The 23380-nt window shown below is 57.6% G+C and overlaps 2 protein-coding genes across 5 annotated transcripts in view; both read left to right on the forward strand.

The window, feature by feature from the left end:
- The window catches only part of PARP10 (poly(ADP-ribose) polymerase family member 10), a 35305-nt gene extending 26013 nt beyond the window's left edge, over nt 1-9292 (forward strand). Inside the window, 12 exon segments of the mRNA XM_046642485.1 lie at nt 1811-1886; nt 1992-2118; nt 2120-2189; nt 2267-2521; nt 2594-2830; nt 2926-3560; nt 3675-3896; nt 4021-4117; nt 4322-4972; nt 5071-5204; nt 8395-8569; nt 8645-9292. Of these exon segments, the coding sequence (XP_046498441.1) occupies nt 1811-1886; nt 1992-2118; nt 2120-2189; nt 2267-2521; nt 2594-2830; nt 2926-3560; nt 3675-3896; nt 4021-4117; nt 4322-4972; nt 5071-5204; nt 8395-8569; nt 8645-8991 (3026 nt within the window). The 3' untranslated portion in view covers nt 8992-9292.
- A 1700-nt stretch (nt 9293-10992) lies between these two features.
- PLEC (plectin) overlaps nt 10993-23380 on the forward strand; it is a 54260-nt gene continuing 41872 nt past the window's right edge. For 2 of the 4 annotated variants that reach the window (XM_046641953.1, XM_046641954.1), the window contains exon 1: nt 10993-11191. In XM_046641953.1, coding sequence (XP_046497909.1) covers nt 10999-11191 — 193 coding nt within the window. In that variant the 5' untranslated portion in view covers nt 10993-10998. Of the gene's footprint in view, nt 11192-12922; nt 13068-23380 lie in introns of those variants that run through there. The other 2 variants (XM_046641961.1, XM_046641962.1) reach the window with 1 other exon arrangement.

Genomic DNA, 23380 nt, shown 5'->3' on the forward strand with positions numbered 1-23380 from the left:
AAAAGGCTCTCTCCTATGCCCACAGTGTGCTGGTTCAAAGTTCAACAATTGGATCCAGTGAGGGGTTCACAAAAATTCGTGAAAATTTAACAATCTGGTCATGATATGAGCTGTTCCAGCATGCCTCTGCCTGTGGCAGACCATCTACAGCAGGGATCGGCACAATAAGTAAATTATATAAGATGTTAGAAGGTGATGAATTCTAGGATAAGAGAAAATATAGACCAGGCAGGGACAGATCGAGGTTTTGCAGAACTACAAGCTCATGCACTTTGAGGGGCCCTCTTTAAGAAAAATAATTAAAAATGGCAAATGTGGAGTTGAGATTGGGGTCGTGGAAGGGCCTTGTGGAAGTCAAAGGTCCTTAAAGACTTTTAAGTTCCAATTAAATCTGCCACTAAGAACAAGGTAAAGGGAGTCACAGGGAAGGGGTGGCCAGATGGCATTGTGGGAAAGGCTGGTCTGGGCAGAGGGCAGGGCCAACGCGAGAATGCTGAGGTGGGAGCGATCTACTGCCCCGGAGGACGAGGCTGGAGCCGACTAAGCATGGAGGGGTGCAGTGGGGATGGGACAAGAGAGGGGACTGGTGGAGCCTGGCAGGCCCCCCAAAGGCCTTTGGCTTTTACTGTGAGAGACTTTGCCTTTTGCCGTGGCTGGAGCTGTAGGAGCTGTTGGTCCCGCTTTACAAGGTTTACCCCATTCTCTCTGTTGAGGATGGACAGTGGGGTTGGGTGGGACTGGCAGAAGGAGATTAGTCAGAGGTTAGCGTAGCAATCCAAGTGAGAGATGATGGAGGTTCAGCCCAGAGTGGGGCAGCCAAGGTCCTGGGGGTGCAGCTCGGGGTGCAGGCTGAGCAGGTCCTCAGGCCCCTGGAGGAGTAGCAGGGTTGGAGGCTGGGTTTCAGTGGGCTGAGGGGTAAATGGGAGGTGGGAGATGGGGAGCAGTAGTGGGCAGAGTTGTTTGAGGGGCTAGAAGCTAATGGAGCATGCACAAGTAGGGGGCATTTGGTGGCGAGAAGGAATGCGGATTGTTAAGCTGCAGCCTGTAAAGGTGTGAGGCCCAGCACTGCCGTGGGCCCATCTGCGCCTCCATCTTTCTTTCTGTGATGAGGATTCGCTGCAGCAAGACTTCTGGGGTTAGCCGTGATGATGACGATGCTGAGACAATGATGCTGATGTAAGATGGGGAAACTGCGCAGGTGCACAGACTGGAGAGAGCCACAGGAAAGGGAGTGGAGGAGGCAGGAGGAAAGCTGTGCTGGGACCCGAGCCCTTGTAGGTCAAGGGCAGGAGCTGCTCACCCTCAGCACTCACAGCCTGGTCACCTGCTAGGTGTGAAGGGTGAGAAGCAGGGTGTGAGAAGGTTGCTGGGGAGAGCTGAGAGCCAGCCTCAGCTAGGGGCTGGGCTGGAGACCCCAGCTGCTCATGCCGCGGGGGAGGGGAACACAGAGGCGTGAGGTCCTTGAGTGGGGTACAATCACTCAAGCCCCTTGGTGGATTTAGTAGGGAGGGTGATTGGTCATTTTGAGGTTCACAGGGAGAGGCCAGTGGGAGTAGAAGACCTCCGGGGGCCACTCTCCCACCCTGCCAGCCAGTGGACTGGGGTGGGACAGATGGGGCTGGGTAGCTGGACTGAGGGGTAGGCCCAGCCAACACTGAGGTGCTGCGGGGTAGGGATGGAAGGTTCTGCAGGAGAACCGGTGAATAGGAAGGGAAGCACCTGAGTGGCAGCCACCCAGACCCAGCACAGCAGGCCCCTCCCTCCGTCCTTCACTCAGACAGTTAGTTTCACTTTTGTTTTCCTGTCTCAGGCCTTCTGCCTGTGGAGCAGACACAGAAGTCCTGGCTGAAGGCCTGGGCTGGAGCCACCCGGGGGGCTTGGCAAGTGTAAGTGCGGGATATAGGCCACCCATGATGAAGGGGGTCGCTAGGGGCCTGGAGGGGTGGGGTGGGACTATGGACCACAACCCTACCCACCTGTCCCGCCCCCAGGGTTGTGATGGCAGAGGCGGAGGCAAAGGCGGAGGAGGAAGTTGGGGCGGCAGTGGAGCTCAGCGGGCTGCCCCCTGACATCTCCCATGAGCTGCTCACGCTCTACTTTGAGAACCGCCGACGCTCTGGGGGGGGGACCTGTGTTGAGCTGGCAGAGGCTTGGCCGTGGGGGCGTACTCACCTTTCGAGAGCCTGCAGGTGAGGGGCTGATGGAAGGGGGCAGCCTGGGCCCCCACTAGCTTGGCCCTGACACCCCACTCCACCCCTGCCCATAGATGCAGTGAGGGTCTTGGCCCAGGAGGAGCACGTGCTCCATGGTACTCGGCTGAGTCTGCGGCCAGCCCCGCCATGTGCCCCTGCACGCCTCTTGCTCCAAGGACTGCCCCCTGGCACTGCACCCCAGCGCCTAGAGAAGCACATCCAGGCCCTGCTGCATGCCATGGGGCACCTGGAACAGTCCTGCCACGTCCTGGCCAGTCCCCGGCCAGACCGGGCCCTGATTCAGCTGCCCAAGCCCCTCTCTGAGGCAGGTGAGAGGTGGGATGGTGGCAGATGTGCCTGCTAGGGGAGATGCCCTGTGCTGACTTGCACCCTCCCCACAGAATTCTGTGTCCTGGAGGAGCAGGCCCGGGCCCTGAGCCTGGAGGGGGCTGAGGTATCCCTGGCCCGGGTGCCGCAGGCCCGAGCAGTGCGTGTGGTGGGGGACGCCTCCCCTGCAGACCTGCTGCTGCTGGAGCTGTACCTGGAGAACGAGCGCCGCAGTGGTGGGGGGCCCCTGGTGGGCCTGCGCAGCTTGCCCGGGCACTTGGGCACTGTGGTCTCCTTCCAGCACTGGCAGGGTGAGTGGGGCTAGATGGACACAGCCCACCCCTCCCCACCCCTCCCCACCCCTCCCCACCCCTGATGGGCCTTATGTCCTTTCCCTTTCTCCAAGTGGCTGAACGGGTGCTGCAGCGGGACCACTGGCTGCAGGGCTCAGAGCTGAGCCTCGTCCCCCACTATGACTTCCTGGAACCTGAGGAGATTGCCGAGGACACCAGTGGAGGGGACCACCTGGCTGAGTTGGGGTCTGGGGCCAGCGAGCATGCTCTCTCAGAGGCTGGAGGGCCAGAGAGAGCACTGAAGGGTGCAGGGACGGTGACACTGGGCTCTGAGGAGGCACCAGGGCAATCAGGAGCCTCTCCGAGGACAGGTCCCATAAGGTCTCTGGGGCAGGCCAGGCCAGTCAGCTCGAGGCCCCAGGGGTCTTCAGAACATGAAAGGCCCATGAGCCTGGGGACTGTGGGGTCTCCAGAGCAGGCAGAACTAGTAAGCCTGGGGCCTATGGGGTCCCCAGGCCCAACAGGCCAAGCGGGCCTAGTGGAGATTGCCATGGGGTCTCCAGAGCAGGTGGCGTCCGTGAGACTGGGGCCTGTAGGATCACCGAGGCAGGAGGACCTGGTGGAGATGGTACTGTCAATGGAGCCAGGAGCAATGCGTTTCATACAAGTCTATCACGAGGACCTTCTTTCTGGACTGGGAGATGTTGCCGTCTTCCCACTTGAAGGATCAGATGTAACTGGCTTTCGGGTGAGTGACCCCTGAGGATGCCTCACCTTTGGTCCCCTTTCCCTCTGGGGGCTCTGGGTACCTTTCTTGTGCCCTAAACCTGCAAACTGCCCCCCACCCACTATGGTCCTGCAGCTCTGTGGAGCCCTGGCCCCGTGCCAGGCGGCCAAGGAGTTCCTGCAAAGTCTGCTGGGCAGCATTAGCTGTCACGTGCTGAGCCTGAAGCATCCGGGCAGCGCCAGGTTCCTGCTGGGCCCAGAGGGGCAGCACCTTCTTCAGGAGCTGGAGGCTCAGTTCCAGTGTGTCTTTGGGACGGAGCGTCTGGTCAGGGCCACCCTGGACACAGACCCTGGAGAGGTAGAGACGGAGTCCCCCAGCCCCTCCCCTTTCTCACACCTCAGCCACAGGTGCTTCCTCCACCCCCGCTCAGAGGCCTGGGAGGGGTGTGTACCCAGTGGGCACTGACATTTTCTCCCAACAGGTGGACGCCGCTGAGGCCCTCCAGGCCCTCCCTGGCCACTCCCACACCCTGTGGCCCCCAGACAGTACAGGCAGTAACCAGGAGAACGTGAACCTGGGTAGGGCTCCTTGGGGACCCCCAGCACATCCTGTGGCCCTTTCTCTACCTCACCCTCTGGCCTGCCCTGCGCTCCCACCTCTCTTATGATCATGCACCCCCTAAACCCTCTCTCCATCTTTCACTCGTTCCCAGATTTGTCCTATCCTTTAGCCCCACCCTGGCCAGGCTTGACCCCTGACCCAGTGCCTCTCCCTGCCCCTAGAGGAGGTCCGAGAGCTGCTGGCCACCATCGAGGGCCTGGACGGGGAGGACTGGCTGCCCCTGGAGCTGAGGGAAGAGCAGCCAGAGGAGGAGGAGACTCCAGGGTGCTTGGAGGAGGAGCCTGCACCCGGGGCTAGAGAGGATCCCGTGGCCACCAGCACTGGGGCCCCAGGAAGGTTGGAGGAGGAGGCCGCACTGCAGCTGGCTCTCCACCGGTCACTGGAGCCGCAAGGCCAGGTGGCTGAGCAGGAGGAGGCTGCTGCGCTGCAGCGAGCCCTGGCCCTCTCCCTGCTGGAGCCACCTCCATTGGAGGCAGCAGAGCTCCTGGGTGGGGGGACTGGTGGCCAGGCCCAGCTGGTGGTGCATGTGGCCTTTGAGCAGGACATGGACGAGCTGGACCAGGCACTAGGGGCCGCCTTGGAGGTGCACCTCTGGGAGGAGACTGTGGGGTCCCAGGGCTACATGCTGCCCACAGAGCTGCGTGCCCGCCTGGAACAGTGCCACGGTGTGAGTGTTTCCTTTCAAGGTGACTGCACTGTCCTCCGTGGCTTTGGGGTCCAGCCCACCCGTGCAGCCCGCCACTTAGCAGCACTGCTGGCTGGCCCCCCGGATCAGAGTTTGGCCCTTTTCTCGGCGGCTTCAGACCCCACCCGTGAGTCTGCACCCCTGACTGGGGGAGGATGGGGTGGGCCAGCTCTCAGGGACCAGCACCCCAGACATGGCCTGGACCCCTTCCTCCCCATGTGTCAGTGCCACAGCAGAGGCTGAAGGTGCCCTTGGGCAGGCTGGAGTGTCTGGCTGACAGCAGCAAGGAGTTCCAGGAGGTGGTTCAGGCCTTCTATGACACGCTGGATGCTGACCACAGCAGGATCCGCATTGTCCGGGTGAGTCCATGCTCTGTCTTGCAAGCCTCATGGCCTCCTGGGCCCATGCACCATTTTCACCCTGCAGAGCCTGTGGCTTGTCACTCTTGCCTACGTCAGAGTCAGCTGGCCAGGAGCTGCCCAGTGTGAGGCACGCTGGAAGCTGCCGGGGCCGGGGCGGGGGGGGGGGGGGGGGGGGGGGGGGGGGGGTGGGCAGGGAGCACTAGGGCTCCCCAGCCCTGTTCCCTGCCTGGAGGGCCGTCACAAAGTCTGGGCGGGGGAGAGAGAGGGCACAGAAGTTAGGGGTGCCCCAGGACCTGACTGGCTTGAGCACAGGTCCCCATTTTGCCAGTTACAGCCAGCTGACCATGGACAGTGTGACCCTCTCCATGCCAGTTTTCTCGCCTGGAGCATGGGGTAGTGCTGCCATCTCGTGGCTACTGTGAAGATTGCTTATGCCACAGATATGTACCTTTTGCTGCTCTGGGGGCTCTTCCGCCTCCTGTAGGGTCTGTTCCAGCAAGAAGAGGGCTTGCTGCCATGCGGCAGCCCCCTCCTCTATTTTCACTTGCTAAATGTGGCAACTCCGAGCCAGGGTGTCTCAGAAAAAGTCTGGGAACAACTGGTGGGGAGCCCCAGGAGCCCCACCTGTCTGGGCAGGAAGGAAGAAGAGGCTGAGCAGGGACCAGGGAGGCAATGGGGGAGGCTGGAGGGCAGTGAAGCCCACAGCACCCGCCCAGCCAGAAGGAAGGAGTGAGGAGGGGGCTCTGCCAAGCCGCTCTGCTCTGCTGGTGAGTGCGTGTGAGGGCAGTGCCCGGAGCTGGAGCAGAGTGGGGACGAAGAGCGCCTGGGAGGCGAGGGCAGGGACAAGTCTGAAAGCCAGCGGGTTATGGAAGGAAGGAGTGGGGAGCAGCTAGAGCACAGCGCAGGGTTGAGCGCTCTTGGCCGAGGGAAGGAGTCGCAGAGGGCTGGCTGCACACGGGCCAGAAGGAAGGGACAGTGGAGAGCTGGGCTCGTCATGCTGGGGAGGCCAGGTGGGCGCTCTTGACTCTTGATGCATGAAGCTGTGGGTGGGCCAGCAGCATCAGCAACCTGGAGCTGGTCAGAAATGCAGAACCTCTGGCCTTCCCCAGACCTGGCCCTGTCACCTGCCACCACTGCCACCGCCCCCACTGCTTTCCTGGAGATAGTCACCGAAACTTTGGATCAAGTACTTTCCTCCATTTCTGGTCTTAGCAGCTGCCACGTGTGTGCTTTTAGGGAGGAGGGACAGGTGGCACTCCTGTCCGGTACTGTCCTTGCTGGTTCTACTAGTCACGTTCACTTGACCCTTCTAGCGAGCACCTTTGGGATTTTAGATGGTACATTTGAGTATTGTTTTTCACTTAGCCTTGGAGATTGTTGCCTTCCTGCATGGAAGACGAGGAAAGTGGCCTCCCTTCTGCCTCTTCCAGCTCCTCCTCCCTCTCCATCTCAGTTTGGTCAGTGACGTTATTTTTACCGCATCGTCAAGGTTGACAAGCAAATGCTGTCTTCTATTCTGTAACTGTCGTTACAGAAGCTCCATGCGTGGGCCATAGATTGATGGATGTATAATGCTAATGACAACAGATTGAGCCACAGAGGAAATAGGGAAGTGAAATCCTAGCTATGAAAACCGTGTTGCATGTTTTAAAACCTCACATCTAGGATTCAAGGGCTAATAGCTCTTGATTTTTTTTACTTTCTTTGTTTTTTCTTTGTTATGCTTGGCTGCTGGGTGACTCTTGGTGCCCCCTCATCACCATCTTCCACAGATTCTTTTTCTGTTTAACAGAAGTATCTTCTTGAGTGAGTAGTAAACATCTTGGACTTTTACATTTATTTTGCCTCTTACAATTAGAGATAATTTGCAACTACAGTTTGATATTAATATAAACTTTCTTTTCAAACGAAAGTTGCTATGTGTTTATTAAGACATTTCTGCTAATCAACACAGCTAGTTCTTGCATATCTTAATATGTTCTTATCTTGTCCTCACCACTAATAGTTTGCCTGGAAAGAGTGTTCAGGATCAAAATATGTTTTCTTTCAGATCTTTGAAAGACATTACTCTTTTTCTTTTCCCTTCAAAGATTGTGTTCTTGAAAAGTTAAAAAAAAAAAAGACCCCTCTTTGGTCCTTCAGCATCCAGGGTTTGTGGTGAGAAGTCCAATGTGAGAATGTGAGACTTTTTCTCCATTTGTGTATCAACTCTGGGGTGTGTGGTGTGTGTGTGCGTGTGTGTGTCTGGACACTTTCTTTCACTTTGAAGGTTGATGTTTTCCCGGCAGGTAGGTGCCAGGGATGTGTCTTTCCCTGTTGTCCTCCTTGGCGCTTTGTGGATCCTTTCCATCTGGAGATGCCACCGTCAGCTCAGGGAGACTGTCTTCCTCTGTGCCCTCAGCTGCTCCTGTCACCTGTCTGTTGTCTTCTTGTGGCGTTCCTGTTCTGCAGATCTTAGACCTCCTCCGTCTGCTGCCCTCTCCCTCATCTGTCCTCTTGCAGCTTCCATCTCTTCTCTTCAGCTCTGCACTCTGAGTCACGTCCTTGACTCGATCTTCATCATCTTATTATTTGGCCTCTTCTCTGGATTTAGTTCAGCAATTTCATTCTTAATGTAAGAACTCTCTAATTTTCTGTTTCCTTTTCACAGCAGCTAGTCTTGCTTTATGGGTGTAATGTTCTTTTGCACCCCTCTGAAGAGACTAGTTAGAATTCTTTGGAGTCTCTGTTTAGGCCCCGGAATTGGCTCCTCCACGGCTGACTGTTGGGTTGGTCATCTGGGTCTTCCCAGCACTGAGAGGTCCAGGGGCATCTCTTAGTGTTGGGAATGAAATCCTGGGGGCTGTGTAGGCACCCAGCTCAGCTTCTCTCTGCAGAGGTCTGGCTGTGGGTGCTGAGTTCTGGTGAATGGTTGAGTTTGCCCACCTGCAGGCCTCCCTGGAAAGATCAGACTTCCCTGGAGGGGGCAGGCCTCCCCGGAAGCCCTCCAATGCTACTTGGGGGCCCATCGAGGGGGCTAATGGCTACCTAATTGCTGCTGGACAGAGCACGATTGGAGCTGTGAGGCCTCCCCAGACGCTGAACTCCTCCAGGAGAAGGCTCTTAATTTCCTGCTGGGCTCTGTCCAGGCGGCCCAGGGGGTGGTCGGGTCTTCCAATAGCCTGGCCCTGACGGCTGCCGCCCGCAGGTGGAGCGAGTGTCGAACCCGCTGCTGCAGCAGCAGTACGAGCTCCACCGGGAGCGCCTGGAGCAGCGCTGCGAGCGGCGCTCTGCCGAGCAGGTCTTGTACCACGGCACGTCGGCGCAGGCCGTCCCTGACATCTGTGCGCGCGGCTTCAACCGCAGCTTCTGCGGCCGCAACGGTGAGGCCTGGGCCCGGCAGGGGCGTGGGCTCCGCCGACCGGGACGAGCCTGACCCTCACCCGTCCCACCCGCAGGCACGCTGTACGGGCAGGGCGTATACTTCGCCATGCGCGCCTCCCTGTCGGTACAGGACCGCTACTCGCCCCCCAACGCCGACGGCCATAAGGCGGTGTTCGTGGCGCGGGTGCTGACCGGCGACTACGGCCAGGGCCGCCAGGACCTGCGGGCGCCCCCTTTGCGGGCCCCTGGCCACGTGCTCCTGCGCTACGACAGCGCGGTGGACTGCCTTCGCCAGCCCAGCATCTTCGTCATCTTCCACGACACCCAGGCGCTGCCCACCCACCTCATCACTTGCGAGCACATGCCCCGGGCTTCCCCCGGGGACCCCTCTGAGCTCTTGGGCCACTCCCTGCCCACCTAACACTAAAGGCCCCCCTAAGCCCAGCCTCTGGCCTCCGGCTCCCCAGGCTCCTGGCTCCGCACAGCCTTCCCGCCCGCTTGGCTGCCCGAGGGGCCCCGGGGGGCGCCCCTGCCTCCTGCTGCCGCGCGGGGGCCGGCGGTGTGGACGAGGAGGGCTAGGGCCATGTCCCCGCCTGGGCCGGCCCAACGACCAGGGGTCAGCAGAGCCCAGGAGGAGGGTAGGCCGGCGCGACTACCCGCCCGCCTCGGCCAGACCTCGGCCGAGCGCGACTCCGTTTGAATAAACGTGTACGTGAAACCAGGCGGAGCTCCGGGTCTGATCTCTGTTTGGGGCGCGCGGGACCTGGCGCAGATAGGGGCGGGGGCCGGGGGGCAGAGTTCGCTGCTCCTTTAGGGCGGCCCTGGGCAGCCGGCCGAGGCGGGACCCAGCGCGCACACGAGCGACCCCACGTCGCCTTGGTGTCACGCACGCTCCCGCAACGACGTCTCCTTGCCGACCCGCCCGCCCTGTCCCCGCAGAAGTGCTGTGCCCGGCCGGGCCGGGCCGCAATCGCGCTCCAGCCCTGCCGCCTGGGGAGCCCCGGCCCGCGCGCATACGGGCGCCCGGATCGCACGGGCGGCGCTCGGTTTGGGGTTGGGGCGGAGCTCCGTGCTCGCCCCGCCCGCTCCGCCCCGCAGCTCTCCTGGCCCGAGCAGTCCGGCTGCGGCGGCCGAGCCGAGCTGAGCCACCAGGCACGTAAGACCCGGGCCCGGCCGGAGAGGCGCGCGGCGTGCGGAAGCCGCGGCTGGGGTGGGGGGGTCCTGCGCTGGCGTCCGGAACTAGGGGCTGCGCCGTGGCCCATCCTCCCTCGGGAGGGCACCACCTCTGCGCGCCCGAGACTGCGGAACTGGACGGGCGGTGCCCGGCGTGTGGGCAGGAAAGGCTGCTGGGGAGGTGCGGCTGCGGGCGAGGCTCCCGGCGGGGGGCTGGGGCGGAGGCGGCCGGTGCAGGAGCCTGTGGGAGGCGGGGCGGGGTGGCCCCCCCAGCGGGGTGCCTGCTGTCTCCCCCCACAGCCCTTAGCCTGAGGGCGGAGGCACAGAGCCCACATTGTGCCCCCACACCACCCCAACCCGCGCCGGGACAGAGCCCCATTCACCTCCTGCACGCCAGCGTTCTTGGGGACAAGGAGCTGAGGAGTGTGTACGCGTGGGTGTGCCGGTGTGCGCCCCGCGCAGGGTGGGCTGCTGGAGGGGCGCCCAGGCTCCCTCCCAGCCTTGCCGCAGCCGAGCTCCCGCGGCCCACGCCGCTGCGGCTCCGGTTATTTATAGGCCTTCACTGCAGAGAGCAAGGTGGGACTGCGCAGGGCTGGGGTGGAGTAGGGCGATGGGGGCCCTAGAGGCTGAAACAGCTCGGAGGTAGAGCGCCCGCGTCCAGGGATGGGGTCAAGGTCCTTCCCTGATGGCCGAGTGGGGAGAGGGGTGGCGATCAGTGTGCTTCCTGTTGGCCTGGCTTGCCTGCTGATCAGAGGGTTAGAGGAGACAGGGTCCAGGTTTGGGATGGAATGGGTGGAGGTTGGGATCAGTGAAGTGAAGGTAATCACTCCCTCCCCTCCCTGTTTGACCCCCTGTAGAGGGTGGAGGGTGATGTCAGTGTCCTCTGATGGGGCGCGCCCCTGGGTGACAACGTGGAGGGGTCAGTATTTGGGTGACTAAGAGAAGGAAGTGGCACTGTTGGGGGGGGGGGGGGCAAAGTTCCGGTGATAGACTAGAGGGAGTGAGGTCAATATCTGGGAGTGGGGGTCACTGTATGGTGTGTGAGGGATGAGCTGGAGGGGGTGAGGCCAGTTGTGCATGGGGGAAGAGGGTCCGTATGTGGATGAGGGGGACATAGGAAGGGTGTGGGAGTCAGTGTCCAGGTGATAGGGTGGATGGGGTGAGGTCAATGTCCAGGTTAAGAAGGTGATGAGTCAGTGTGCAGTATCCCCCCCCACAGAGGTGTGACCCCCTCTTGCTCCCTCTCCAGGAGGCCATGTCAGGCGAGGACCATGAGGTGCGGGCAGTGGCTGAGGATGGCTCCAACGGAGGCAGCGGCTCGCCCAGCCCTGGGGACACACTGCCCTGGAACCTGGGGAAAACGCAGCGGAGCCGGCGGAGCGGAGGTGGCTCCGGGGGCAATGGAAGTGTCTTGGACCCTGCCGAGCGGGCAGTCATCCGCATTGCAGGTAACACCAGACAACCTTGTCTGTCCAATTCATAAGCACTCGCTTGTTGACTGAACACCTGCTGTGCACGATGTGCAGGTGTTAGGACTGGGATGGGAGGCCTGAGGGTGATCTGCAGGTCAGAGAGGGCCTCTCTCATCCTAGGTGAGTGCAGACGGCACAGCGCCACCTGCTGGCCCCACCCAGTCAGCTGCTTGAGGTCTGAGGTTGAGCTTGCCCAGGGCCGTGCCATCATTGGCCTCATGACAAGCGTCCAGTGCTCAGATGCCATGATGAGTTTTTTGGGCTCCTGGGGCAGAGCTCCCTTCCAAGCCCTTGGTCTTGTCTGTCACTGTGGGGTGTGGGTGGAAGCGTGTAGAAGCAGGGCAGGTGGGGGCCGCCTGGTTGGCGAGAGCCCCAGCCCCTCCCTGAGCCAGGGTCTGGCCTTACCCTCTAGTAGCTGCTGTTCTGGGGAGGAGAACGGGAAAGGCCCGATGAGAGGCCGCTGACAATGTGGGGCTGGCAGCTGACAGTGGCCCTCCCTTAGGGAAGTGGGTGACCTTGGCCTGGAGGCCATAGGGCAGGATGTGCTGGGAAAGGGAGGAGCCAGTTGAGGGTCTCTCCACACGGGCTGCAGAGTACTCACCCCATTCCACCACTAGGACCAGATGATGATGAGGCCTCTGGAGGGCAGGGCTGGCCCCTGCCGCAGGCGGGGAGGGTGGATGGAGGCACTTGGGAGAGGCCTGGAAACCAGCTGCTGAGCAAGGATGGTGCTGTGGTCAGCAAGGACCTTGTGGGTGGAAGCACAAGCAATGGCTTGTGGAAACGCAGAGGAGGAGGGCCGCCCCCATGCGGGGGACCGGCATCCATGCGGTGCATGACTTGCCAGTCTAATTCACGCATCACATATAGGTTTTAAGGGACCAGGCCCTTTCTTACCCACATGAAAGTGAATCATGAACCACTTTCCGCACCCCTGGGCCTTCCTCAGCATCAACGCCTGCTCTGTGTGTGGTGGTCCGCAGCTCTCACTGCCATGAGCCACCTGCAGCCAGCTCCCCAGGCAGGCTTTTGTGCGGCGCCTGACAACTTTCTTAGGACTGATTCCTAGAAGTGGGGCTCTGGTCACAGGATCTGGAGCATTTAAGGTTAGAGAGGAAAATTGCCAGGGATGTTCCAGAAAGGAGGACATTTGTCGTCGCTGGGAGACAGGGGGGGCTTTGCCAACCTGATGGGTGGAAAAGAATTTCTTTTATTTTTACCAAGCATTTTCTTCCCTATAAACCCCTATTTCAGTCCATACTTAGTTGAAGTTTTTTTTTTTTTTTTGCGTTTTAAGGGCTCTTTTTATATTGAAGATACCAACTCTAACTCTGGCGTCGCTATGGAAAGATTCTAAGTAGCGGCGGAGGCAGCAGGGAGGAGCAAGGGAAGGGGCGCGCCTGGGGGCGGCCAGGTGTGGTCGCCGGATCGGGCAGGGTCGCGGGAGAGCTGGGGGCTGTCGAGGGCGGGGGCCGCTGCGGGCCGGGCAGCCGGGCGGGGAATTCGGGCTGTGGGCGGGCCCGCGGCTCGGTCGGGAGCGGGAAAGGGTGTGCGCCCGCTGGGACGCGCGTGGGACCGAGACGCGGAGCCCGCGGAGCCCTCCCGGGCTGCGCCAGCTCCCCTGGGCCCCGCCCCGCCCGTGGGGCATCCTGGGTGCGGGGGCGGGGCGGGGGCGGCCCCTTTAAGCGGCGCGCGCGGCCGCGGGGACAGAGTGGCCGCCGGGGGCTGGAGGCCGGCTCCGCGCCGCAGCGCCCCGCGCCCGCCGGCATGGCCGCCCCGCTGCCGCCCGGCCCGCCGCCCGACGAGCGGGACTTCATCCAGGCCTACGAGGAGGTGCGGGAGAAGTACAAAGGTAGGCGCCGCCGCCCCGCCCACCTTGCGGGCGACCTGCAGTCCGGCCGGGCCCGGGCAGGTCCTCCAGCCTGACAGCCCGCCTCTGACACCTGGTCCGCGGTGGCCGTCCTGACCGCGGCCCGGACGGAGCCCAGCCCCCCGCCCGCCTCGCCCGACCCCCACGGCCGCCGGCGCCCGGGGAAGAGGCCGGCGCGCTCGGCGGAGCCCCCGCCGTCATGCCCTTAATAGGACATCGCGCGGCGCGGGTGGGTGGGGTGGGCCGCGCCACCGGCGGGGGCTCGCCCGGCCCAGTGTCCAGCGTGCCGAATCTGTGCCCGGCGGACACGTGGGTCCAGGCTGAGCTGTCCCCTGCCCCTCAGCTGGGTGCCTCCCCCTGGGACTGGTGAGGCCGCCACCGCCTGGCAGAGAGTCACATAGTTGTGGCCTCTCCTCACCTCCCCAAACTGGTGAGCGCCCAGGCTGCCGCCCTTCCTTGGCAGGGACCCCCGTTACAACCCCCCTCTGTCCCATGGAGGGCAGCTGTGGGGTGGGGAAGTCAGGGCAGCCTCCTCTTCCTCTTCAGATGAGTCCCCTTGCCCTGCCCCATGCCCTCTGGGGCCTCTGGACCTGCCCAGGCCCTCACTGCTGTCAGTCACCCGGCAGCCCAGCTGCCTGGTTCCACTGGCTCTGGGCGGGTGTGGACCCAGCCCTGGCTCCTGGCCCGCAGAGCTTAGGGGCCTGGGAATGAGCTGCTGGAGAGGGTCGAGGTTGGGGCCCTGGGCAGAGCCGACCAGAGCAGGTTCCAGCTCCACATGGCTGGTTCTCCTGGCTCTGCCCCCAAGGGCAGCTCAGGGAGAGAGGCCCTGCTGGGGTGGAGCCTGGAGGCAGGAGGAGCCCCTCTCGCTACCCACTAACCTCACCCAGGAGCAGGAGGTTTCCTGGGGCCCCGGGCTGGTCTCTGCCAGGCCATCCTCTGCTAACAGCTTTCAGTGGGTCCTGCGCAGGGTGGATGTGCTGTGTGGTCCTCCTTGCTAGCGCTGCAGCCACCCCCTTTGCCTCTGTGACCAATTCACTTGGGCCGGGTAGAGACACTTGTGACAATGAGCTCCCAAGCCTGAACACTGACCCACAGGGAGGGTGGGTACCTCTAGAGAGGGCCAGCCTGCTGCTCCTCCTCTGCACTGCTGGCCCAGCCTTGGAGGGTTCACCTGGACGGGTCCAGGGCAGGGAAGCAGCTGCCCACCTGGGCCACAGCTCTCCTGGCAAACCCCAGGATGGAACTGCTTATGAACTGGCTACTCTCTTTAAAGTGGGGAGGACTACTCAGAATAAATAGTGCTTTGTTCCAGAATCCTCCTTGGTCTGATCAGGTCCGAGGGCCATGTATGCATCCAGAGCCCATCCCAGGCATCCAGCTGAAGCTTCCTGTCCTGAGGAGCTGTGTTCTCTCTACTCCCTGGGGGAGGGCCCACTTCCCAGGAATGCGTCTGACAGGTCCCTGGGGGTTTCCTGTCTCAGTGCCCTCTCTACCTGGCCCAGCTTCCCTGGATGCCAGGCTTAGTGTTGGACACTCTGGGCTGGCTTGGTCCATGCCTGCCTCCTTGGCAGGTGGCAGCGGATGAGAGGGCAGTGGGCAACTCTTGCCTGGTTCCTGCCTTTGGGTGCCGGGGCACCTGCCTGAAGGGGACTTGGCAGTGCCGTGGTGCAGCTCCCCATTCATGTGTGACACTGGCCGGAGGGTGGCTGAGGGTTGCTAAGCAGGAAAGCAGGTGCTGAGGGCTCTCTGTGCAGGGCCCGGAGGAGGGAGAGCTTCTGGGGCGTACCAGGCACTCCTGCATCTCCTCAGCTCCTGGCTTGAGTCAAGGGAATAGGTGAGGGGCTGGACTGGTGCCTGGCCAGGCCAGGGCCACCACTAAGGCCCAGGTGTGGCCTAGAGGAGGCCAGAGGTAGCTGGGCTATGGGCTGCAGGCCTGACTGTTGGGAGCCTCTTGGACCTCCTAGAGGCCTGAGGCCGTGGCCCCCCTGTCCCGGGAGGTGGAGGGCTGCCCCCAGTGAGGGGAAGGACATGGCACCTGATGTCCCAGCCAGCTAGTGACTGCAGGGAGCTTGGGGTGGGAAGGAGTTGGGAGTGCCCCTCTCCTGGGGCCAGCACGGCACTAGCCAGCTCTGCCCTCGGGAATCCCCACCCGGTCCTGCACACCCACTCCTGGTCCGTTGCTGGGCCCATGAAGGGCTCTGGCTTCTGCCTCCTGGCCACCCACCCTGACTCCGCTCTTATGAGATGCACCGGCCCCTCTAAAGTCCAGCCTGTTAACCCCTCACCCCAGTGACCCCCCACCTCAGGCCCTACCCAGGACTTGTCATTCCCTGGTTCGCCCCTTGGAAATCCCCAGTCCTCCCTGCATGGTCACTGCTCTTCCCAGAACGATCTCCATTTCCTGTCTGCCTGAGCCCTTTGCCCCTCCCCATCCTCCCGCTGTCCCTCCGGGGCAGATTCCTGTGGGGTTGAGGCCAATGGGGCCTGTAGCAGGAGAGCTCTGGGTGCCCCATGGGAGGGGCCTCCCATGCTGAGGGGCTCTATGGGCCGGTGACCTACAGCCAGCCCAGCTGCAGAGGGGTGTCCTGACTCCTGGGTCCCCAGAGTCTGGCCTGCGACAGCTCACAGAGGCTGGGCCACCTGCTGTGCCAGGGGAGCCTGGAGAGGCCTGTGGTCAGATGTGGGAGGTCAGGGAAGGGTTTGGGGTGCGGGGAGAGTTGAGGTGATGCAGGTAAACAAATGTGAGGGTGTTTGGTGAGGAAGGAGCAGCCCCCGCCCCCCAGGTGGTGCTGTGTGCCTGTCCACGCAGTCAGGGCACAAGGTGCAGGGCAGGGAGTGGGGAGTGGGGCCAGCCAGGAGGGCCTGGGCAGCCCAGGTAGAGACTTCGAGGTTGTCCTGTCAGGGCTGGGAGCAGAGTGGCTACAGACAGTGTGGAGGGTGGGACTTGGGAGCTCTGACAGGCTGTTTCCATGGTCCTGGAAGGGCCGTGGGTGTGAGGGGAGCAGAGATGAGTGCCATTGGTGAGTGGCTGAGGTGGGTGTGGGGCAGGGCCTCCGGGCAGGGGGTTGGAGTAGGGAGCCTGCAGGAAGCACCCACCTGGGAGACCTGCGTTGGTCTGGGGAGAAGATGGGGCTGGAGAGAGGCCAGGGAGTATCAGCGTGTCTGCAGGGCATGTGCTAAGTATGTGTCCTGTGCTTTCTTCAAGACTCAGCTGGAGGGGCTTCCCCACCTCCCTGGAGGCCCTGGGGCTGCCCAGAGCCATCGTGCATGGCACCCTGCTCACGTGTCCCACCTCTCCTGTCCTAGACTGCGCTTGGTTAGCTGTGTCCCGAGCACCAGCCTCAGGCCCTCAGCCAGTGTTTGCAGGGTGCTTGCGTGGGCCAGTGGGTGATAGGATGGGGCGTCACCTTTGGTGGCCAAAGCTCAGCTGGCAGGAGGGGAGGCTGGCAGTTATCTGGGGCTCTTTGGAGAGGGGTTTTGGTCTGTGTTAACTGTCAAAAGTTAACTGTGCTCCAAACAAAACGAGCAAGCGCTGTGGAAGTGTACAGAGAATAGTGGTGAGTGTCACGCCTCTGGTCCCCAGGCTGGCCGGCGGGGGTGACCACAGTTTGTGTGTGTGTATGTGAGAGAGAGAGAGAGAGAGAATTCAATGGTTTTGAGCATATTAATAGACTTGTGAAACCACTGCTACAATCAATTTCAGAACATTTATGTCACCAGCCCCTGGCGAATACTGATCTACTTTCAGTCTCTGTGGATTTGCCTCTATTGGACATTTCATATAAATGGAATCATGCGATTTTGTATCTGGCTTCTTTCACTTAGCGTCATGTTGTCAAGGTTCATCCATGTTGTAGCGTGTGTCAGTACTTCGTTCCTTTTTAGGGTGGAATAATACTCCATGGTATGGATGGACCACGTTTGTTTATCCTAGCATCAGTTAATGGACATTTGGCTCGTTTCCACCTTTGGCTATTGTGGATAACGCTGTGATGAACATGGTGTGCAAGTTTCTGTGTGGACATACATTTTCACCTCTCTTGGGTTTATACCAAGGAGTGGAATTGCTGGATCATGCGGTAATTCTATATTTAACTGTTTGAGGAATTGCCAGATTGTTTTCCAAAGCAGCTGCACCATTCTACATTCCCACAAGCAGTGTGTGAGGTTTCTGGTTTCTTCACATCCTCCCCAACACTTTTCATCTGCCGTTTTGATTATAGATACCCGATTCCAGTGGGTGTGAAGTGGTATCTCATTGTGACTTTGATTTGCATTTCTGGCTGGCTAATGATGTTGAGCGCCTTTTCATGTGCTTATTGGTCATTTGTGTGTCTTCTTTGAGAAATGTCTCTCCAGATCCGTTGCCCATCTTTCAATTGGGTTTTTATCTTTTTGTCATTGAGTTGTAAGTGTTCTTTATTTGTTTCTAGATACAAGTCCCTTATCAGATAGCCGATCTAAAAAAATTTTCTCAGGTTCTATGGTTTGTTGTTCTACTTTCTTGATGGTGTCCTTTGTAGCAGTAAAGTTTTTGATTATGGTGAGTCCAATTTATCTATTTTTTTCTTGGTTGCTTATGTTTTTGGTGTCATGTCTAAGAAGCTATTGCCTCTTCTAAAGTCATGAAGATTTACGCCTGTGTTTTCTTCCAAGAGTTTTGTAGCTTAAACTCTTACATTTAGGTCTTTGATCTATTTTGAATTAATTTTTGGGTATGGCCTGAGGTACAGTCTAACTTCATCCTTTGAAGGTGGATATCCAGTGGTCTCAGCACTATTTTGATTATGGTTGAAAAGATTATTCTTTCCCCATTGAATGGTCTTTGCACCCTCATGCTTTTTAATGGGTAGTAAATATTCCAGTTCATCAAAGTACCACAATTTATTTACCTGGTCCCTGTACATAGACATTTGAGCTTATCACAAAAATGATTGTATTTTCAAATTGCTCTCTGGTGTAGATGAGCCCCGTGGATACAAGGTAGACTAGTTTTCCAACCCTTTGCCGATTGATTGATGAGAAAGTTCTAATTTGTTTTAATTTGCTTTCTTTGATTATTAATTATAGTAAGCATCATTTCATAGTTACTATTTGCATTTTTCTTTTATGAATTGCCTATTCAAAAGCATTGTTTATTTCTCGATAACGTATTTTGTTTCTTTTTGAATTATAAGAGCTCTTTACATATTATGAATATTAACTTCCTTATCTGTTAGAAATGTTTCAAATTTTTCTCTCAGTTTGTTACTTTTTAAAGTAAACCTTTTATTGAAGTGGAACATTCTACAGAAAAGTGTACAAATTATACATAGGCAGTGGAGCCAAATTTCAGAGCTGCCTTGTGACCAGCGCCAGATCATGACATAGCTTTCAGCCTCTTCACAGTCCCCTTGGGCTCCTAGCTGTTCTCCTGACATCTCACCCATGCGCAAGTTTTGATGGCTTGTCGTTTAATTCTATGGTGTCTTTAGCCATATCAACTTTTAGAATTCACCAGTGTTTTCTGACATCTGGCTTTTATGTCATGCTTCGAACAGCCTTCCTTGATAAGAACATTTGCTGAGAATTTCTTCCGGCTCTGGGTCATGTTATTGTTTTATAATTTCTTCATCTTTAATCCGTCTGGAATTCGTTTGGGCTGAACTCTGTGGGAGACTAGGGTGTCATGCTCGGGCTCTAGACATGGTCAGTGGATGATAAAGAGGATTTTAAAGATCTCCTCTCCTGCCACACTCAGGGCAGGGCCCGTGACCTGCTGCACCTCTGTTATGTGGCAAGTGTGGCTTGAAAATGAGCGGATGGGTGGCAGGGACAAGTAGACCCCGAGCCAGACCTCTGTGGGAATCCTGACTGGCATGGAGACTCCTCAGGTGCCCCCAGAGAAGTCTTCCAGGAGAGGCCTGGTGGTGGGGCGGTGGCAGTGGAGGCGGAGAGCAGCGAGCGTGCGGATGGAGCAGCATTTCTGCAACGGGGAAGGTGGAGGAGTAGGAGTTTAGCCTTTGAGTGTATCAGTTGGAGATGACTGAGACCGATACACATGTGGAGATGCTGGGATGCTGGAAAATGCCAAACTGAGCTGGGAGAGACCAGGCTTCAGGGCCCTCACTAGGAAGAGAGAGGCCTGTGATCTCAGCCGAGTGCAGCCGGGAAGCCGAGCAGGGGGCGGGGGCAGAGGCAGAGCCATACCGCCAGGTCCTGGTGGCCCAGTGAATGGGAAGGAGTGAGAAGGCTGCCTGGGCAAGAGGTCTTGAGCACGACGAGGCCTGAAAAGTGCCTGATCCTTGGTGATAAGGGACATCAGCGACCTTGGTAAGACTTGGTTGGGGGAGTGGTCAGACTGGAGGTGCTGAGGGGTGGGTAGGGGGTGAGAAGAGAGGTGGGAGGCTATGTAGGAGGGAGGGCACCCTCTGGAGTGGAGTGCTGACCTGGAGGCACGGTGCTGTCTGTAGAGCGCAGCCTTGGCAGAACACTGGCCTGAGGTCCTTGGGGAAGGGGCGGCCTTGGCCCAGAGGGACATCTGTGGCCATCCCATGGGGGTGTGGGCATTGCCACCTGCTGGGTGACCTTTCTCATTTGCCTAGCTTCTGTGCAGATTGTGATTGCCCCTTGTCACTAAGGGCCCTATGGTTCAGAGGGGTGGAGATCTCCCTAGGATGGGCTCCAAGGGGATGGGAAGGTGGGGGTGATGGTGCCCCCTGGCCTCAGTTTCCCCAGTAAAGCCTGAGGGGAGCTGACAGCAGAGAGACCAGGATCTGGGCACCTTGAGAATGGACTCAAGGAGGCCAGGAAGGTATGATGCAGGTGGGGCGCCAGGTGCCTACACCCTTCGTGGCATGGGGCCAAGGTCAATGACCAGAGCAAGGAGATGCAGGGCTTGGAGAGCTGGTGCTCTGGGTGCCTGGTGGACCCATGGGTGGTGAGGTCGGGGACCCATGAGGGGGCATGGGCTGGGTCATCTCATGGTGGCCTAGGGTGATGGTGGACCGGGTGGAGGAGGAGTCAGGAACTCCTTCCCAGGTGATGGGAGCAAGGTGCCCACATGGAAGACTTGGGACACTAGCCTGCAGGTTTGCTCCTCTTCTCCCTCCCTCCCTTCCTCTCCTCTGTGGAGCTTGGGTCACGGTTTAGCTGCACAAGTGTTGTCCCAGCTGGGTGGTCAGCCCTTGGCAGGGACCTTTATTGTGCAAAGAGGATCTGGGACCAAGAAGAGGATGGGGAGTAGAGCATTCTGCTGCCCACTCTGGTTCCTGGGGTGGGGGCAGATCCAGGGCCAATGCTGCAGGGAAGGAAGGCCCTAGAAGGATATCTGGTGTGGCGGGTCTGGAGTCTGGGAGATCTTAGGCAGGCTGGTGGGTCAGGTGGGCTGGGGCAGCAGTGGTGTCTGAGACAGCGCGGGTCGGGGAGGCCCTCCACAGGAGGCAGGTTGGGGGGCTGGAAGCTCGGACCGTAGAGTGCAGAGGTGAGGCAGCTGGCGAAAGCCAGAAAGAGGTGTCCGCAGCAGGTGTCTCTGGGCCTGTGGCTTCTAGAAACTTTATTCCGTTCTTTTTTGGTTTTCAAATGGGTGTGTGTTTTGAGCTTTTGACATGTATCTTTTTTCTCCTTTATTATTAAATGAATAGCTGAAGGGGAAGCTCACAGGACAGGCACAGGATTAAGCCTCAAGAGACACAACTGAGCTTCACTGTTATTATTACCACAGGACCTCATGGTTGTTTACGGAGTAAACGACCCCAAAGAACACCCTGGGTAAGAGGTTCCTGTGGCTGCCGTAACAAATTGCCACAATCTGAATGGCCCTGAAACAACAGAAATTTATTCTCTCACAGTTCTGGAGGCCAGACGTCCAAGGTCAAGGTGTCAGCAGGGTGGCACTCCCTCTGAGGCCTGAGGGCAGGTTCTTTTCCTGCCTCTCCTGGCTTCCGGTGGCTGTTGGCATTCCTTAGCTTGTTGGCTGCGTCACTCCAGTATCTACCTCCATCTTCAACATGGCCTTCTCCCCTGTGTCTTCTCTTCTGTCTCTTGTAAGGACGCTTGTTGTTAGATTTGGGGCCTCCCTGAGTAATCCAGGATCTTATCTCCAGATTTTTAACTTAATTATGACTGGAAAGCCTCTTTTTCCAAATAAAGTAACATTCATGGATTCTAGGGGTTTGGAGGTAGACATATATTTTTGGGTCTACCATTCAACCCACTGTGGTCTGCCCTCTGGCCCTCTAAAATTCATGTTTGTCACGTGCAAAATGCATTTGACCCATCCCAACATCCCCCAAAGTCTCCATCCATTACAGCATCAACTCCAAGTCTAAAATATCATCTGAATGTCATCCGCTCAGAAGTTCCAAGTTTCATCTAAGTTGCCTAAATTAGGTATAGGTGAGACTCTGAGTATGGGCCACCCTGGGGCAAAATTCCTCCCCAGCTGTGGACTTGTGAAAGTAGAAAGCCAGTGGTATACTTCCAAAATATAATAGTGGGATGGGCATGGAATAGACATTGCCATTCCAAAAGGGAGACAGAGAAAGAAAGAAAGAGATCCTCAGTCTCAAGCAAGTTTGAAATCCAGCAGGGCAAATTCCATTAGGTTTGAAGCCCCAAGAACATTCCTCTGTGGCTTGATGCTCTACTCTCTGCACTTCTGGCTCTGCCAGCCTCTGCCCACGGCCCCAGCCTCTGGGCCCAAGGCTCTGTGTTTAGAGTAACTTTTCCTTTTTCTTGAAGGGTAGCATAGGTTTGAAGCTCTACTGCCCCATTTCTTGCCTATAGGATCCCAGAATTCCAACAGCCTTCCTTCATCTGGCCTGCCTCTGTCCTCTTCAGTCCAAGCTGGCAGTGTTCCTGCTGACACGACATTCTCATAAACCTTGTGGGTCTCAGATGTATGTCATGGGGTCCGTGCCTTTAGACAGGAGGATGCTCCATAGATCTTTTATGGATGACCCCTCTCTGTTCCTGGCTTCTGCTGGGATAGTTGAGTGGACCTATGAGTCGGACGTGTAATCTCTGCAGCAGAAGGTTGTCCCTCACACCCTTGCCTTTCTCTCCAGAGCACGCTTTCCTAACAGTGAGTCACCCAACAGTAGCATGCTCTGCAATCTGTATAGACTGTGAATTTCCCGGATCACCAGTGCTAGTTCCTTTTTTGCTTAACAGTTCCTTCCACAATTTGTCTTTCCGCATGCACTTTACTGTAAGCAGGAAGAAGAAACTAGGTCATGTCTTCTACACTTTGCTTGGAAATCTCCTCAGCTAAAGATCCAAGTTGATCACTTACAAGTTTTCCTTTCCACTCCACACTAGAACACAGTTCAGCTAAGTTTTCTGCCTATTTAATAAGGATCACCTTTCCCCCGGTTTCCAGTAATGTGTTCCTCGTTTCCTTCTACATCCTCACCAGCCACATCTTTAATATCCATATTTCTACCAATAGTCTGTTCAAGGCAATCGAGGCTTTTTCTATCAGGCAGCTCAAAATTCTCCAGCCTCTTTCCATTACCCAATTCCAAAGCCAGTTCCACACTTTTAGGTATTTATTATAGTAGCACCTCACGTCTGGTAACAGAATCTTTATTAGTTTCCCGTGTCTGCCATAACAAATTACCCCAAACAGGTGGTCTACAAAAGCAGAAAGCTGTTCTCTCACAGTTCTGGAGGCCAGAAGTCCAAAGTTAAGGCATTGGCCTTTCTCTGAAGGCTCCAGAGAAGAACCTTCCTTGCCTCTTCCAGCTTCTGGTGGCTACTGGCATTCCTTGGTTTGTGGTGGCGTCACTCCAATCTGTCCTCATCTTCAGGTGGCTTCTCTTTTGTGTGTCTCTCTTCTTCTGTCTCTTATAAGGACACTTGTCATTAGATTTAGGGCCCACCTGGATAATCCAGGATGATCGCATCTCGAGATCCTTAACCGAATTATGTCTGCAAAGACCCTATTTCCAAATAAGGTCGCAGTCACAAATACCAGGGCTTCAGCTGTGAACATATCGTTTTGGGGGTCACCATTCATTCGCCACCCTCCCCTCAAGTCGCCCTTTCTGGCGGTTGTTGAACTGTAAAACTTCTGTGTCTTTTTGTTTTGTGCTTCTTGTTTTAAAAAAATGTACACGGTGTTTTATAGTATAATTTATTTATAATTTTTGTAACAATGTTATGAAGTATTTTAAATACATGTAACTTTTTACTTAATGTTACAACATCTTTTTGTGACATTAATTTACAATATAGTATTCCTTTCTGTGGTAACTATATCATGTTTAAACTAATCCACTCTCATAGAACATTAAGGCTATTTTTGTTTTGTT

The sequence above is a fragment of the Equus quagga genome, chromosome 16 (genome assembly GCF_021613505.1).
Source record: "Equus quagga isolate Etosha38 chromosome 16, UCLA_HA_Equagga_1.0, whole genome shotgun sequence".
In the NCBI taxonomy this organism is placed as follows: domain Eukaryota; kingdom Metazoa; phylum Chordata; class Mammalia; order Perissodactyla; family Equidae; genus Equus; species Equus quagga.